Source organism: Tiliqua scincoides, chromosome 12, assembly GCF_035046505.1.
Source record: "Tiliqua scincoides isolate rTilSci1 chromosome 12, rTilSci1.hap2, whole genome shotgun sequence".
In the NCBI taxonomy this organism is placed as follows: domain Eukaryota; kingdom Metazoa; phylum Chordata; class Lepidosauria; order Squamata; family Scincidae; genus Tiliqua; species Tiliqua scincoides.
Genome location: NC_089832.1, coordinates 7,878,274 through 7,892,952, shown reverse-complemented (window position 1 = coordinate 7,892,952; position 14,679 = coordinate 7,878,274). Strand labels below are relative to the sequence as shown.

At 45.1% G+C, this 14,679-nt stretch overlaps 1 protein-coding gene across 4 annotated transcripts in view; it reads left to right on the top strand.

The window, feature by feature from the left end:
* Positions 1 to 2,067: 2,067 nt before the first annotated feature.
* THOC2 (THO complex subunit 2) overlaps positions 2,068 to 14,679 on the top strand; it is a 66,857-nt gene continuing 54,245 nt past the window's right edge. For all 4 annotated transcript variants that reach the window (XR_010795005.1, XR_010795006.1, XR_010795007.1 and 1 more), the window contains exon 1: positions 2,068 to 2,190. Coding sequence is in view for 1 of the 4 variants with exons in the window: in XM_066639960.1 (XP_066496057.1) it covers positions 2,114 to 2,190 (77 nt within the window). In the remaining 3 variants the exon portion in view is untranslated. The remainder of the gene's footprint in view (positions 2,191 to 14,679) is intronic.

The following is a 14,679-nucleotide window of genomic DNA, read 5'->3' as shown; positions in this document are numbered from 1 at the left end:
TTGGGTGACTTTAACATCAGGAGAGGGATTTTTCAAGGTGACTCACTATCACCAATATTATTTGTCATTTCGTTAATTCTTCTAACAACACTGCTAAACAAAACAGATTTGGTTTATCAAACATCCAAACATTTCTCAAGCTTTCCCATGTTCTGTACATGGATGATCTAAAGCTGTATGGAAAATCAGCATCTGAAATAGACTAGCTGCTAAACACTGTCTGAATATATAGCTGACATATAGCAGTGGAATTTGGTTTAGATCAGGGGTCTCCAAACCCAGGCCTGGGGGCCAGATGCAGCCCGCAGCAAGCCTCTATCCAGCTCATGGCCAGCCTCTTGTCCTCTGAAAGCCTCTGGCCCACTTGGCCGAACATGATTGGAGTTGTGCTCTGGTTGCGTCTGGAGGGTGTTCTAAGGGCCAGAGAGGTTGAATGAATGAGCCCATTCATTCATTTATTCACTCATCTAAGTTCCATCTCTAATTTATTTATATAAATTTTATATATAAATTTTTTTTCTGGCCCTCTACCCCATGCCAGATATATGATGCGGCCCTCTGGCCAAAAAGTTTGGAGACCCCTGGTTTAGATAAATGCACAACCCTAACTATCAACAGGGGAAAAGAGGTGAGAACTGAAGGAATTGAAATGTCATATGGAAACATCAAATGATTGGAAGAAGATAACAAGTATTTAGGCGTTCTTCAGGCAGAAACCACTAAACATGCAGAAGTTAAAAGGAAGATTAATAATGAATATATTAGGAAGGAGAAGAAGATCTTAAAATCCAAACTCAATGCAGGAAACACTATGAAAGCAATAAATACATGGGCAATTCCAGGCATAAGATACACAGCTGGCATAGTAGACTGGATCTAGGTTGAGTTAGTGTTAGGCAGGAAGACCAGGAAGATAATGACAATGAATTATGCTGGGCCGGATAGGGGCCCCTGGGCTGGGGTTTGGAGACTTCTGGAATTGATGATGATGATGATGATGATATATTAATTAATTATTATTATTATTAGCGGTGGTGGGTACGCTGGTGGGGTCGGCACCTCCCCGTCTGAGTGGCGAGCGGGCCGAGGCTCGAGTCCTCCCAGCAGGCCCTCACCCAGGGAGGATCATTATTATCAGAACACAGTACTTCTAGGTAGAGGTGTTTGGAGAAGATGCGATTTGCTTTACCTGGAAGTAAACCCATTGTGTTCAGTAAGACATAGAGCCCAATCCCATGCCTGTCTACTCAGAAGCAAGTCCCCTTAGAGTCAATGGGGCTTACTCCCAGGAAAGTGCGCCTAGGAATGGCTTGCAATCCTAACCACGCAATTCCCAACCACACTTTCACTTTCCATTGAACAAAGTAGGACTTACTTCCGAGTAGACCTGGTTAGGATTGTGCCTATAGGTATGTAGGTATAGGTAAGACCTCTGAGGGGAGACTGACGGGGCTTCTCTCCGCCTCCAGAGCTTAATCTTTAGTTATAGCTTTATATATGGTTTTAAATAATTTATATATAGTTATACTTTTATATCTATGCTTTTATATATACATAAATAAATTTATATGCATTGCATATGACTCGTTCCCAGTTATCGCTGTGATTGTTCTTAACTTGAATAAAAATGTTTTATGTATAGGTATAGATAAATTTTATATTTAAGTACATATGTAAAAAACTTTTGATGCGCGTATTTATTCTCCACAGGAGGGGTGGGGGAGGGGCGGTGCTTGGGCTGCTCAGGGCGCGGAGGCGGGGAGGGGCGGAGTCGCTTCCCCCTCAGGGGCGGCGCGCGCCCAACCGTCGCCCGGCTGCCGGCCCACAACAGTCACTCCTGTCAACAAGCGCCGGCCTGGTGGCTCCGCCCCCTCCTCCCCCCTCCCAAATCCGAAGTCGTCGTGATCGACTGTCATTCTCCTCCCCTCACCACGCCCTCCCCCTTGGCTCCTCCCCTCCCTCCGCCCCGCCCCCTCCCTCCCACCCACCGCCTCCGACGCCACCACCACGGCTCGATTTCCCGTCATGCCTGGCGCACGGCCGGCCCCGCCGTCCCCTCTGACCTCGGGCCTGTCGTTCGAGCATCCGGGCACTCGGCGCCACACGGGGGAAGATGGCGGCGGCAGGAGCGGCGGCGGCGCTGCCCGCTGAGTGGATCAAGAACTGGGAGAAATCGGGCAAGAGCGAGTTGTGAGTGCGGGGGGGGGGCCGGCGCGGGAGCGCGCGGGGAGGGGCGCCCCTTCCTCGCCCCCTCCCCAACTCTCCCAGGCCCCACTCCCCCAGGCCTGCCCCCTCCTCGCCCCCGACTGATGGAAGCCCCCGCAGGCCCCCGTCTACTCAGCCCAGCCCCCCACTCTTGGAGGCCAGTCAGTCCCCGCCCCACGTCCCAGATTAGCTGAGCCCCCTCTGACTTAGCTAACCCCCTACTCTTCTGTAGGGGCCCTTCTAGCAGGGGGTCAATCACTTCCCCCACTTCGCGCCCCCAACTTATTTAGCCCCCCCCCCGCAGGAGTGGTCTTCTCCCTCCAGCCTTGTTGACTCTCATAGGACCGGCACTTCCCCCACTCCTCAACCCCCAATTAGCTGAGTCCCCCACAGGGTTGAACTCCTCCCTCTAGCTTAGCTGACCCCCCACACTTGTAGGGGGTCAATCACTTCCCCATTCCGCACCCTCAACTTATTCAAGCCCCTCCCCCCGCAGTGCTGATCTACTCCCTCCAACCTTGCTCACCCCATAACTTTCACAGGGCCAACAACTTCCCCCACTCCACACACCCCAATTAGCTGAGTCCCCACTCCACAGGACTGAACTCTTCCCTCTTACTTAGCTAACCCCCTACTCTTGTAGGACAAATCTTCCCCAGCTCCACACCCCCAATGTAGCTGATTTTTTCCTTCCAACTTAGCTAACCCCCCCAGTCTCCTAGGGCCATTCATGTCCCCCACACCCCCAATTTATTTAAGCTCCCCCAGCAAGGCTGATCGCCTCCCTCCAAATTAACCTACCTCCCACTCTTGTAGGGCCAATCACTTCCCTACTTCACTCCCCCAAATTAGCTGAGCCCCCCCCCTTGCAGGTTCGATCTTCTCCCTACAGTGTAGCTACTCCCCACTCTCATAGGGCCCATCACTTCTCCCACTCCACACCCCCAACATATTTAAGACTCCTTGCAGAGCTGATCTCCTCCCTCCACTTAGCTGACCCCTCCCCCCACTCTCATAGGGCCAATCACTTTCCTGACTCAGAGCCCCAACATATCTGAGTTCTCCCCCCCCCCCACTCTGGCAGAGCTGATCCCCTCCTCTTCTTCTCCCAACTTAATTAACCTCCTTTTTAAGTGGAGCTGAACTGCACCTACACTTTAAACTCCCAATTATCCATTTCTTTTCTCTCCCCCTTCCATGTATAGTTAGATCCTAAGGCTGCAATCCTATCCATACTTTCCTAGAAGTAAGCCCCATTGACCATACTTAGACTTACTTCTGAGTAGACATGCAAAGGATTGGGCTCTAAGGCAGTGCTCTTCAACTTTTTTCATTCCATGACCCAAATAAATAGTGGGAGACTGGAGGCTCACTGTCACTCACACACCTCTCCCAGGACCCTATCCACCCACTCCCTTTGCCACCCATTCTCTCCTCCTTTAACACCCTCCTAGCCAATTATTCTTATTAGAGAGAGCAAAAAAAAAGTTACTGTGAAGCCTGGCACTAGTGAAATCTACTTTAGCACAATTGCTAGGTACCTGAACAGGACTGGGGCACCATTGCCTGGTACCTGAAAGGGCTACACCAAATGCCTCTCCCTTTTACTTAGTGGTTCTCTACTAATCCAATGGTCTTCAACCTTTTTCATTTCTGTAAATTGCAATCCCATAATTGAGGCTTTATAACCCCATTTGGGTTCCAACACCAGGTTTGAAGAACACTGCCCTAAGGTGACTCATGTCTATACTTTAACCCCTCCCCCTATTTCTAGGCCTTTAACAATCTGACCCCTTGGACCTCACCTCCACAGGATTCTTATAGATGGGATGATTATTCTCCTTACTGTTTTTCTCCCCCTCTCTACCTGACCTTATCTTGCTGGTCTTCTATTTCTATCTGATTCAGGTTGCAATCCTATGCTCAATCTGCAATGGAATATAAATCCCACTGAATAAAATAAGTGCTTATTTGGAGTGCAAGTATGTTTAAATGTTGAAAATAACTTCCAGCGGGGTAACTATGCTAAATCTGTAGATGCCGCAGCAGCAAAAACAAAACAAAAACAGCTACAAAGGGTCTTGTACCAACTTTTGAAGGCTGACATGTTTACTGAAGCATAAGGGTTCCCCCCCTTTTTGCAGGCTCCCTTGGGCTTCATGAAGTGAAGTGTGTAGTCTGTGGAAGCCTTACATCACAATAAATGTATTTGCCTTTAAAGGTACCACAAGACTCTTTGTTGTTAGAGATAAGTGACATTGAGGTCAGTAGGATGGTTTGTCAAAATCTGGGGTGTGTCAGTGTCTGGAAGGTTTGCTGCTCTGGACTCATGGTACTTTGTGTTTTTTTGCTTCTCTCTCTCTCTCCCTCTCTCTGAAAAAGAGAATGAAGAGGTATTTTTACCCATCCCACACATGCAATGTGTGTTTGCTTAATGACATTTTTAAAAGGTGCAATCAAATATTTTTCCTCCAAAAAAGTTTGCTATAGGTTGGATGAAGTAATCCATCTTCCCTCCTCCCCCTCCGATCTTTTTTCTCATGTTCCCTATGTCTAGTTCTTACGGCTTTTATCTACCCAGTGAGGTCTGTCAACTTTTACAGATGGTGCTTAAGGCTCTAGTTCTAGCACGGCAATTAAGTCCTCAACTGAACTTCTTAGTATAGATCAGGAATGTCCAAACATTTTGGCAGGAGGGCCACACTCTGACACTGACACTGTGTTGGGGGCCAGGGGAAAAAAGAATTAATTTACATTTAAAATTTGAATAAATTTACATAAATGAATTTATTAGAGATGGCACTTATATGAATGAATGACATTCTCGCAGTAACTCAAGGCCTATAAAAGGCCTTACACAAAGCAAGGCCAGCCTTTCCTTCTCTGCCACTGCTGCATCACAGAAGTGAAACAGCAAGTAGTGGAGGGAATCCTTGTCCCACAACTCAGGTGGGAGGTTGTCCCCATGCTGTCCCCATGCTGAGAGCAGTTGTATCTGGCCAGCATGGGCTCCAGCAAGTCTCTGGAGGGCCAGAGGCTCATTGGAGACTGGGGACTCCCTGAGGGCCTGATTGGGAGCCCCTGAGGGCCACGTGGCCCCCGGGCCAGGGTTTGGGTACCCCTGGTATAGATGGAAAAGATTGGGCTATAATCTTAAACTTGCTTACTATTGTTATTCAATGGGTCTTCTGAGTAAACATTATTAAAAATGTTTATGTGCTGCTTTTCCAACAAAAAATTCTCAGTTTATATAACATAAGAAATATGTGGCCTGGTTGGTCATGGTTGGAGGTGAACTGTCTGATTCATGTATCCCTCCATCCAATCTTTTGTTTTCATACTGCTTGGGTTTTAAATATGCCACTAAAGGTATCTTGTGTCTTAAGAAATATGCTTAGGAACATACTGTAAAAGTTTTATTTCACTCTTCCAGGAGCTCAGAGTGATGTATGAGGTTCTCTCTCCCCTTGCCTCTCACCCTTATAGTTACAACAACCTTGTGAGTTTGGTTTTGGTTGGGATTGTATGTGACTGGCCCAACGTCACCCAGTGAGCTTCACTGCTGAGTGTGGGATTGAGCAGTTTCCATGGCTGAAATCTAGCACTCAAACCACTACGCAAAAGCTCTGTTCCAATGAAATTTTCAGACTTTTGTGACTTGATAATGATCTGTTCTAATTCACTTTAGATTGTGGCTCTACATAGAAATAGTTATATGCCTTGGGCTATAATCTCACATATGTACTTACCTGAGGCCCACTGTGACCTTGTTTCACAAGTTAATAGTAGCTTTCAAATTGATTGCAACTTACAGTCTGATCCTAACCATGTTTACAATTTATTTTGAGTATTGGTATTGGCAACCTTCAGTCTCGAAAGACTATGGTAACGCGCTCTGAAAGGTGGTTCTGGCACAGCGTCTAGTGTGGCTGAAAAGGCCAATTCGGGAGTGACAATCCCTTCCACACTGGGAGCAAGTGCAGTCTGTCCCTGGTCTGTCTCCCTGGCTATGGGCCTTCCTTCTTTGCCTCTTAGCCTCAGACTGTTGGCAAAGTGTCTCTTCAAACTGGGAAAGGCCATGCTGCACAGCCTGCCTTCAAGCGGGCCGCTCAGAGGCCAGGGTTTCCCACTTGTTGAGGTCCATCGCTAAGGCCTTCAGATCCCTCTTGCAGATGTCCTTGTATCGCAGCTGTGGTCTACCTGTAGGGTGCTTTCCTTGCACGAGTTCTCCATAGAGGAGATCCTTTGGGATCCGGCCATCATCCATTCTCACGACATGACCAAGCCAACGCAGGCGTCTCTGTTTCAGCAGTGAATACATGCTAGGGATTCCAGCACGTTCCAGGGCTGTGTTGTTTGGAACTTTGTCCTGCCAGGTGATGCCGAGGATGCGTTGGAGGCAGCGCATGTGGAAAGCGTTCAGTTTCCTCTCCTGTTGTGAGCGAAGAGTCCATGACTCGCTGCAGTACAGAAGTGTACTCAGGACGCAAGCTCTGTAGACCTGGATCTTGGTATGTTCCGTCAGCTTCTTGTTGGACCAGACTCTCTTTGTGAGTCTGGAAAACGTGGTAGCTGCTTTACCGATGCGCTTGTTTAGCTCGGTATTGAGAGAAAGAGTGTTGGAGATCGTTGAGCCAAGGTACACAAAGTCATGGACAACCTCCAGTTCATGCTCAGAGATTGTAATGCAGGGAGGTGAGTCCACATCCTGAACCATGACCTGTGTTTTCTTCAGGCTGATTGTCAGTCCAAAATCTTGGCAGGCCTTGCTAAAACGATCCATGAGCTGCTGGAGATCTTTGGCAGAGTGGGTAGTGACAGCTGCATCGTCGGCAAAGAGGAAGTCACGCAGACATTTCAGCTGGACTTTGGATTTTGCTCTCAGTCTGGAGAGGTTGAAGAGCTTTCCGTCAGATCTGGTCCGGAGATAGATGCCTTCTGTTGCAGTTCCAAAGGCCTGCTTCAGCAGGACAGCGAAGAAAATCCCAAACAAGGTTGGTGCAAGAACACAGCCCTGCTTCACTCCGCTTCGGATGTCAAAAGGGTCTGATGTGGAGCCATCGAAGACAACAGTGCCCTTCATGTCCTTGTGGAAAGACCTGATGATGCTGAGGAGCCTGGGTGGACATCCAATCTTGGGGAGAATCTTGAAGAGAGCGTCTCTGCTGACCAGGTCGAAAGCCTTTGTGAGATCTATGAAGGCTATAAAGAGTGGCTGTCGTTGTTCCCTGCATTTCACCTGCAGTTGTCTAAGGGAGAATACCATATCAGTGGTGGACCTGTTGGCTCAGAATCCACACTGCGATTCTGGATAGACGCTCTCTGCAAGTACCTGGAGCCTCTTTAGTACAACTCGGGCAAACAGCTTTCCTACAACGCTAAGGAGAGAGATGCCACGGTAGTTGTTGCAGTCACCCCTGTCACCTTTGTTCTTGTACAGCGTGATGATGTTTGCATCCCTCATGTCTTGAGGTACTCCACCTTCTCTCCAGCAGAGACAGAGGATTTCATGCAGCTCAGTGACGATGACCTCTTTGCAGCATTTTAGGACTTCAGCAGGGATGCTGTCTTTTCCAGGTGCCTTGCCAAAGGCAAGGGAGTCCAGGGCCACGTGAAGTTCTTCTAGGGTTGGTTCACTGTCAAGCTCTTCCAGCACAGGCAGGCACTCAATGTTGTTCAGTGCTTCTTCGGTGACTACATTTTCTCTGGAATATAGCTCAGAGTAGTGCTGCACCCAGCGTTCCATCTGCTGCGCCCGATCCTGGATGACCTCGCCTGTGGCAGACTTCAGTGGGGCAATTTTCCTCTGTGTTGGACCTAGGGCCTGCTTGATACCATCATACATCCCCTTGATGTTGCCCGTGTCAGCTGCTATCTGTATCTCGGAACAGAGCTGGAGCCAGTAGTCGTTAGCACATCTCCTGGCAGTCTGTTGGACTTTGCTGCGAGCAGTTCGGAGGACCTGCAGGTTGCGCTCACTGGGACAGGCCTTGTATGCTGCTTGAGCTCTCCTCTTTTCCTCAATGACTGGTGTCAACTCCTCAGAGTGGGCTTCAAACCAGTCTGCCGCCTTGTTGGTCTTCTTGCCGAATATGGACAAGGCGGTGTTTCACAAGTTAATAGTAGCTTTCAAATTGATTGCAACTTACAGTCTGATCCTAAACATGTTTACAATTTATTTTGAGTACAGGTTCATTATTATATATAATAAGTACAGTATTATATAACTCATTATTTGCGTGGGTTCCATTCCAAGCACTCACGTGGATGCCAAGCAGTATAACAAATCAATTTAAAAAACAGTTTCTTTGCTCCGGTGATTTAAAAACAGCCTTGCTGACCTTTGTGATGTAAGATAAGAGTCATTAAGAAGACAATCCATCAATCAGTCCTCCTCCAAGCACTTCACTTAGCCCCTCCCTTCACCAATGCAAAGTGATCACCTTTCTTTCATGTGCTCAGAGGGAACTGCTGAGTAGGCGAACTTGCCTTAGTCCGTCCGGAAGGGCAGGCTGAGAGGACTCCAACAATGTCAGAATGGTCCTGATCCAATGAATGCAGCCCCCCAAAAACACCCCAGAAGGAGGTCCCTCCCTCCCAGCTGCAAATGTATTGAGCCCTATGGAAAGTGAAACAGCCTCACGGTCCCGTTTATCTGCGAGTAGGCAGATGTGCCTTGGCTTGTGATCAGGCCAGGCAAAGGGGAATGTGAGGACACCAGAATGATCCCAATCGGATGGAACTGAAGCACAACAAATGCACTAGAAGGCAGCTTTTCCCCCCCCACCACCACTAAAAAGGGCAAATAAATAAATACTTGAACTGGTAAGGGGAATGTTTTCTATTTTGCACTTGTAAAGCCAGGTGGGTCTTGATATGCTTGAAAAAGAAGAACTTTAAACTGGGCACTGGGGAGGGCTGAAAATCTCACTGATTCTTTTTTTGGGGGGAGGGGTGTTATTGCAGGCAGACTTCAGAGAAGATTCACTTGGTGGAACAGGACTGACTCCCCCTTATTTAATTATTTCTTTTATTTTAATTTAATTATCTATAATTATTTATTTTAATTTGCTTGATGATGTCACTTCTGGCCATGACATCACTTCCAATGGGTCCTGGACAGATTGTCATTCTAAAAAGTGGGTCCTGGTGCTAAGAAATTGAGAACTGATGCAATAAGTTGTTAGTAAGTTGATGCGGGGTGTGTGTGTGTGACTACAAGTTTCCAAAATCACTAAAATCAGAGTTTGGAGGAATAATACCATCATGTTATATATCGATCGACGCGTAATTTCATGCAGAATGCAATGAAATAAACCTCATTGAAATATCTGTGTTCTATCAAATGGTACAGCCAAAAAACCAATGGGGTGGGGCGATGGAACATCACACGCCCACCACCTGTGGTGTTGCCCCACCCTGTGCATGGGGTGACGCGCAGGCCTCCCACGCTGGGTGACATGAATCCTAGTGCTGGAGAGAGAAGGATTGATGGATTGTCAGCCAGCTGCCCTCTCTCTCATTAAGGAAGCTATTGTTAAAGGACTGTTCAGTTTTTGAAACTGATTTTAAAGGGGTGCATTTTTCCCCTTCTCCAGGGATCAGCACATTCCTTCTCATTTGCAGTGGCCATTAGTGTTGAGTCAAATCCGTGTATAAATAGGCTGGACCTGTATTGACTTCAGTGTAATTTATGTCTGGTCAGTATTTTATAGGCCTATATTATCTACATTCTTTTTATGCTATGTGCTGCGGTTGTCTGGATCTGACTTCAGAGTCTGTGAATTGGTGACAGTTCTATCTTACGTATGAAGTTGCCACAGCAATACTTCTATAGGCACAGCAGTTCTGATTCATTTGGAGGGTTGTGATATAGCTATGATACAATTACAGAATAATATTTTATAACTGGGTTCAAGAATGAGACCTCTGCACTAGCCTGAATTTTAAGGCCCTCAAATTCTGAGCCATAACATCTTGAGTTCAAGGTTAGCTTGAAAGGTATGTGAATATATGTAGCCTGAACTCATCTGTATCTTTCTATTCTGAAGTTTTCATTGTGTAGGTTTGATAAAAAAGAAAAAAATAAACATGAATATTCCTTACTGTTGAAGATACTCATTTGTAAAGGGTAGCATAGCATAAATTAGACTGCATGGATCCAACTTTCCCTTTCCCAGTAATTCATATTGTGAATCCTTCCTGAAGATTAGCCTGATAACCATAATTTTAAATTGGTCAACTAGGTCGGCAAATGATTCCACAAAAAACTTAGCTGTAGAAACCTGCTCTCTAGATCAGTGGTTCCCAAACATTTTAGCACAGGGACCCACTTTTTAAAATGACATTCTATCAGGACCCACTTATCAGCACACAGACTTTAAAAAAAAAAAGAGAGCTCTAGAAATAAATAAATTTTTATTTATAAGTAATAATAACCAGAAAAAAGACCCTCTAACATTTATTTTCCTGTATTTACACATGCTTGCAAACTGCTAGAGATGAGCTCTTGGAAGGGTAACGAGCAACTACAGTATCTGATGCTTCATTTGCTTTAGGCTTTGAGGCAGCTAGTTATCTAATCTTACCATCACCCTTCAGGTCATGACCAACCAGTGAGTCCCGATGCACAGTTTGAGAACCACTCATCTAGATAGTTGTTTTTGTAAATGATAAAGTTCCTAACTAATTTTTAAGTTGGATAAAAAAATCTTGTTTGTGTCGCTTCTCTGGAACAAATGTTGCTGCTGCTATTCTCCATGGGTCACTTATTAACTAATCTATTGCTTGCTATATTTCTTTGTCCTCTTAAATTGTACTGGAAATTCACATTCTGAACTGATTGTTGGGACCAGCATATCAGTTGCGGGTCAGTGCAACAACTTTTTTTTTTTTTAAAGGGATATTGTGGAGCAGGCAGGGATTTTAATCCCATTAGCATAACATCTGTCCCAGATAAAATTAGTGGAAATTATACCCAAGGATAAACATCTAGAACAGGGGTCTCCAAACCCCGGCCTGGGGGCCAGATGCCAGCCTCTTGTCCCCTTTGGCCCACAGCCAGCCTCTTGTCCCCTGAAAGCCCATTTGGCCGAACATGATTGGAACTGTGCTCCGGTTGCATCTGGAGGGTTGCGTCTGGTCTGAAGGACCAGAGAGGTTGAATGAATGAGCCCATTCATTTATTAACTCATCTAAGTTCCATCTCTGATTTATATACATATTTAAATTTTTTTTCCGACTCTCAACACCGTGCCAGATATTTGATGCGGCCCTCTGGCCAAAAAGTTTGGAGACCCCTGATCTAGAAGAACAAGCTTAGCTGAGAAAGAATCGGTATGGCCCCTGCTATGAGGAAACTTGTTACTCGCCAGCTTATAAAGTTGGGTGCCACAAATTTTGGTGGTGACCACTGCTAGCTTAATAGGTACATTAACAGAGGGTTAGTTTATTTATCAAACCTGTAAGCTCCCATAGCTAGACGAAACATCAGAGGCGGTGTGCTGTTGAATACTAGTTGTTGCAGGGGAGAGGCTTCCTTTCATGTCTCCTTTGAAATCTCAGAGGCATGTGGCTTGCCACTCTTGGAAATAAAACACTGGGTTAGATGGACCCTTGACCTAAACGTTGGCTCTTATGTGCTGTGTACTGTAAAGATTTTTAAAGGCACCTATAGAAATACCAGGGCACACTGTTCCAATCCTTACACAATGTTTTTTTTAAAATTGAGTAGGGTGTAGTATATAGAAGGCCAGTGTGTATATGCAGAATGTAAATTCTTCATCTGTGTGTATTGCAGTGTGCTTTTTTCTCTCAGACTGAGAGTTTTCCTCATCTGACCCACACATACAATGACTTTAATATCAAGATTAGACTTCTGGATGTTGCAGATAACGGGTCAGCCCTAAACCAAGACAGAAAATGCACGTTTTAAACCAGGGGCATGGGGGGAAAATATAGTTTTAGCTGGTGTTAATGCTTTCTTAAACTAGTGTCCCTGACTTTAGAAATATTTCTCAGCTATTGGCTAATGTGAAGACATAAAAATCAGCCTATCGTACTAGGGCAGTGATTCCCAAACTATGAGACTTGGCTCCCCATGGAGCTGTGGAAACCAGCCAGTGGAGCCACGGAATCCTCATGAAAAACATGGCACCCTATACAAGGTATAGAATTGGGGAGCCACGGCTGGTGGCCCAGTAGGTCAAGGCAGTTGCCAGTCAAAGTTTGGGAACCATTGTTCTAGGGCAGGGGTCTCCAAACATTTTGGCAGGAGGGCCGCATCATCTCTCTGACACTGTGTCAGGGGCCAAGAAAAGAAAGAATTAATTTACATGTAAAATTTGAATAAATTTACATAAATGAATATATTAGAGATGGAACATATAAATGAACAAAGGTCTTGCAATTGCTCAAGGCCTATAAAAGCCCTTTCACAAAGCACGGCTGGCCTTTCCTTTGCTGTCGCTGCTGCATCACAGACGTAAAACAGCAAGCAGTGGAGGGAACCTTCATCCCACAGCTCATGTGAGAGGGCAAACAGTTGCCCTCACACTGAGAGCAGTTGCACTGGGCCAGCATGGGCTCCAGCAAGTCTCCAGAGCGCCAGAGACTCATTGGAGACTGGGGGCTCCCCGCATGCCTGATTGGGAGTTCCTGAGGGTCGAAAGTGGTGCCCGGGCCTGGGTTTGGGCACCCCTGTACTAGGGTAAAGATGGTATTATCAAATATGTCTTCAAGCATGATTTGATTTCCTGTGTAATAGTTTTATAGGGCATAGAATGCGTTGCCCAGATGCTTTTAGGGTTTTAATCAAGCCGGACTTGTTTTGCATCATGTCTAGATCAGGCTGGGGTTGGAAATGAATATTCATGCATTTAACTGGTTACTAGGATTTTGGAAGAATTATGGTTGAAGGAGTGCTGCCAAAATGTTAATCTGGTGTAGTCCTTAATTCCGATACCACATGTGTTTCCTTTTTGGATGAACAATTGAAATTTTTGAAGGCAGGCATGATATTTTCAAACGGAGCTAAGAAAAATCAGTCATAACAATGGTATTATTTCAGAATTCAGCATCTAAAAGACTAGGCACTCTGTAATGATATCTGTCACATAGTCACTACCTCCTTGCAGGCTGCTAATATGAATTAAATTTACATTGCTCAAGATTTGTATTTCTAACACTATCTTTCTTACCTCTGTCTGCGTAGTTGTATTGTTGTGTTCTGTATTGTAGGCCAGAAGTGGATGAAGACAAAATGAACTTTAAGACATGTTTTAATTTACATTTGATAGTTTGACTGTTTTTTGTTGAATCCTTCTTTTTTGATGCTGCTTTCTAGCTTTTGTCTCTTTTGCTTGCTATTAAATTTTTAATTGAAAATGCTGGGTAGTGCTTGCTCAGCAGAGCCCATTTATGTCAATCAAACTTCCACCCAAGAGGCTTATGACTGCATCATTTGTAAGTTGATGAAGGACATTAAAATCAATTACACCGGCAAAGACAATGCAAATATTTAAGCTGCTCAAATTGGGACCTCTATTTCTGACCCTTCCTTCATAAATTCATTTTACCTTTTCTTGCAATCATTTTCCCTTGAAAAACATCCTGACTCTGCTAATTTGTCCAAGACCTAGGACTGTTTGAAGATAGTTGCTAACATTGCTTAGGGTTTAGGCTGTGTGCAGGGAGGTTTATGTGATCTTGTTGCAGAATCGGAGGCTGTTAAATTGTGCATTTGTAAAAGTAGGCTAGAAATGAATACTACTTTTCTTCAACAGTCAGAGTGTATTTGAAAGTATGTGGTAGTGGTGGAATAGCCAGTTAGTTTTGTAAATATTTAAAGATAGCTTGTCATATTGGTTGAGATGGAGAAGCAGGAAACAAATTGTTGGGAGAGGGAAGACTGTCATTGGGTTTCCATGCAGCCTGCTGTTTCCTTGGAATTGCATGCATTTCAAACCATGGTTACTGTTGCATCCTGTTAAGAGGGAAGAAGATACAACACTTTAAAAAAAGAAAAAAAAGAACATGTTTTAAAACTTCTAATTAGTGTGTGTGTGTGTGTGTGTGTGTGTGTGTGTATATGACACACACACCGTTTCATATCCCAGGATGTTTTGAGCCAAGCTTTTTGCAAAGTTATCTGTCAATTGATGGAACAACTATTCTTCCTGGGTTGGATGGCAGCTGTATATAAGTGGTGAATGGTTGTGATCGTTAGTGTGAAATTATTACAGAAGAATTAGCATCAATCAGTTTTAGTATTTCCCTGTAGAATTAAACAGCAGTGTTTGTCATAGCAGCAGATATAAGAACAAACAGGTGCTGATTTTATTTTCCAGGCAGCTCGCTGGACGGAATATTGCTTGGGTGAAGTCGCGCTGTACAGATGGAGTGCGTGTTAAAAGCCTTTTATTCATGCTATATTTAGACCTTTTACTTGGAGGCAAACTTGGTTCTTATGATACT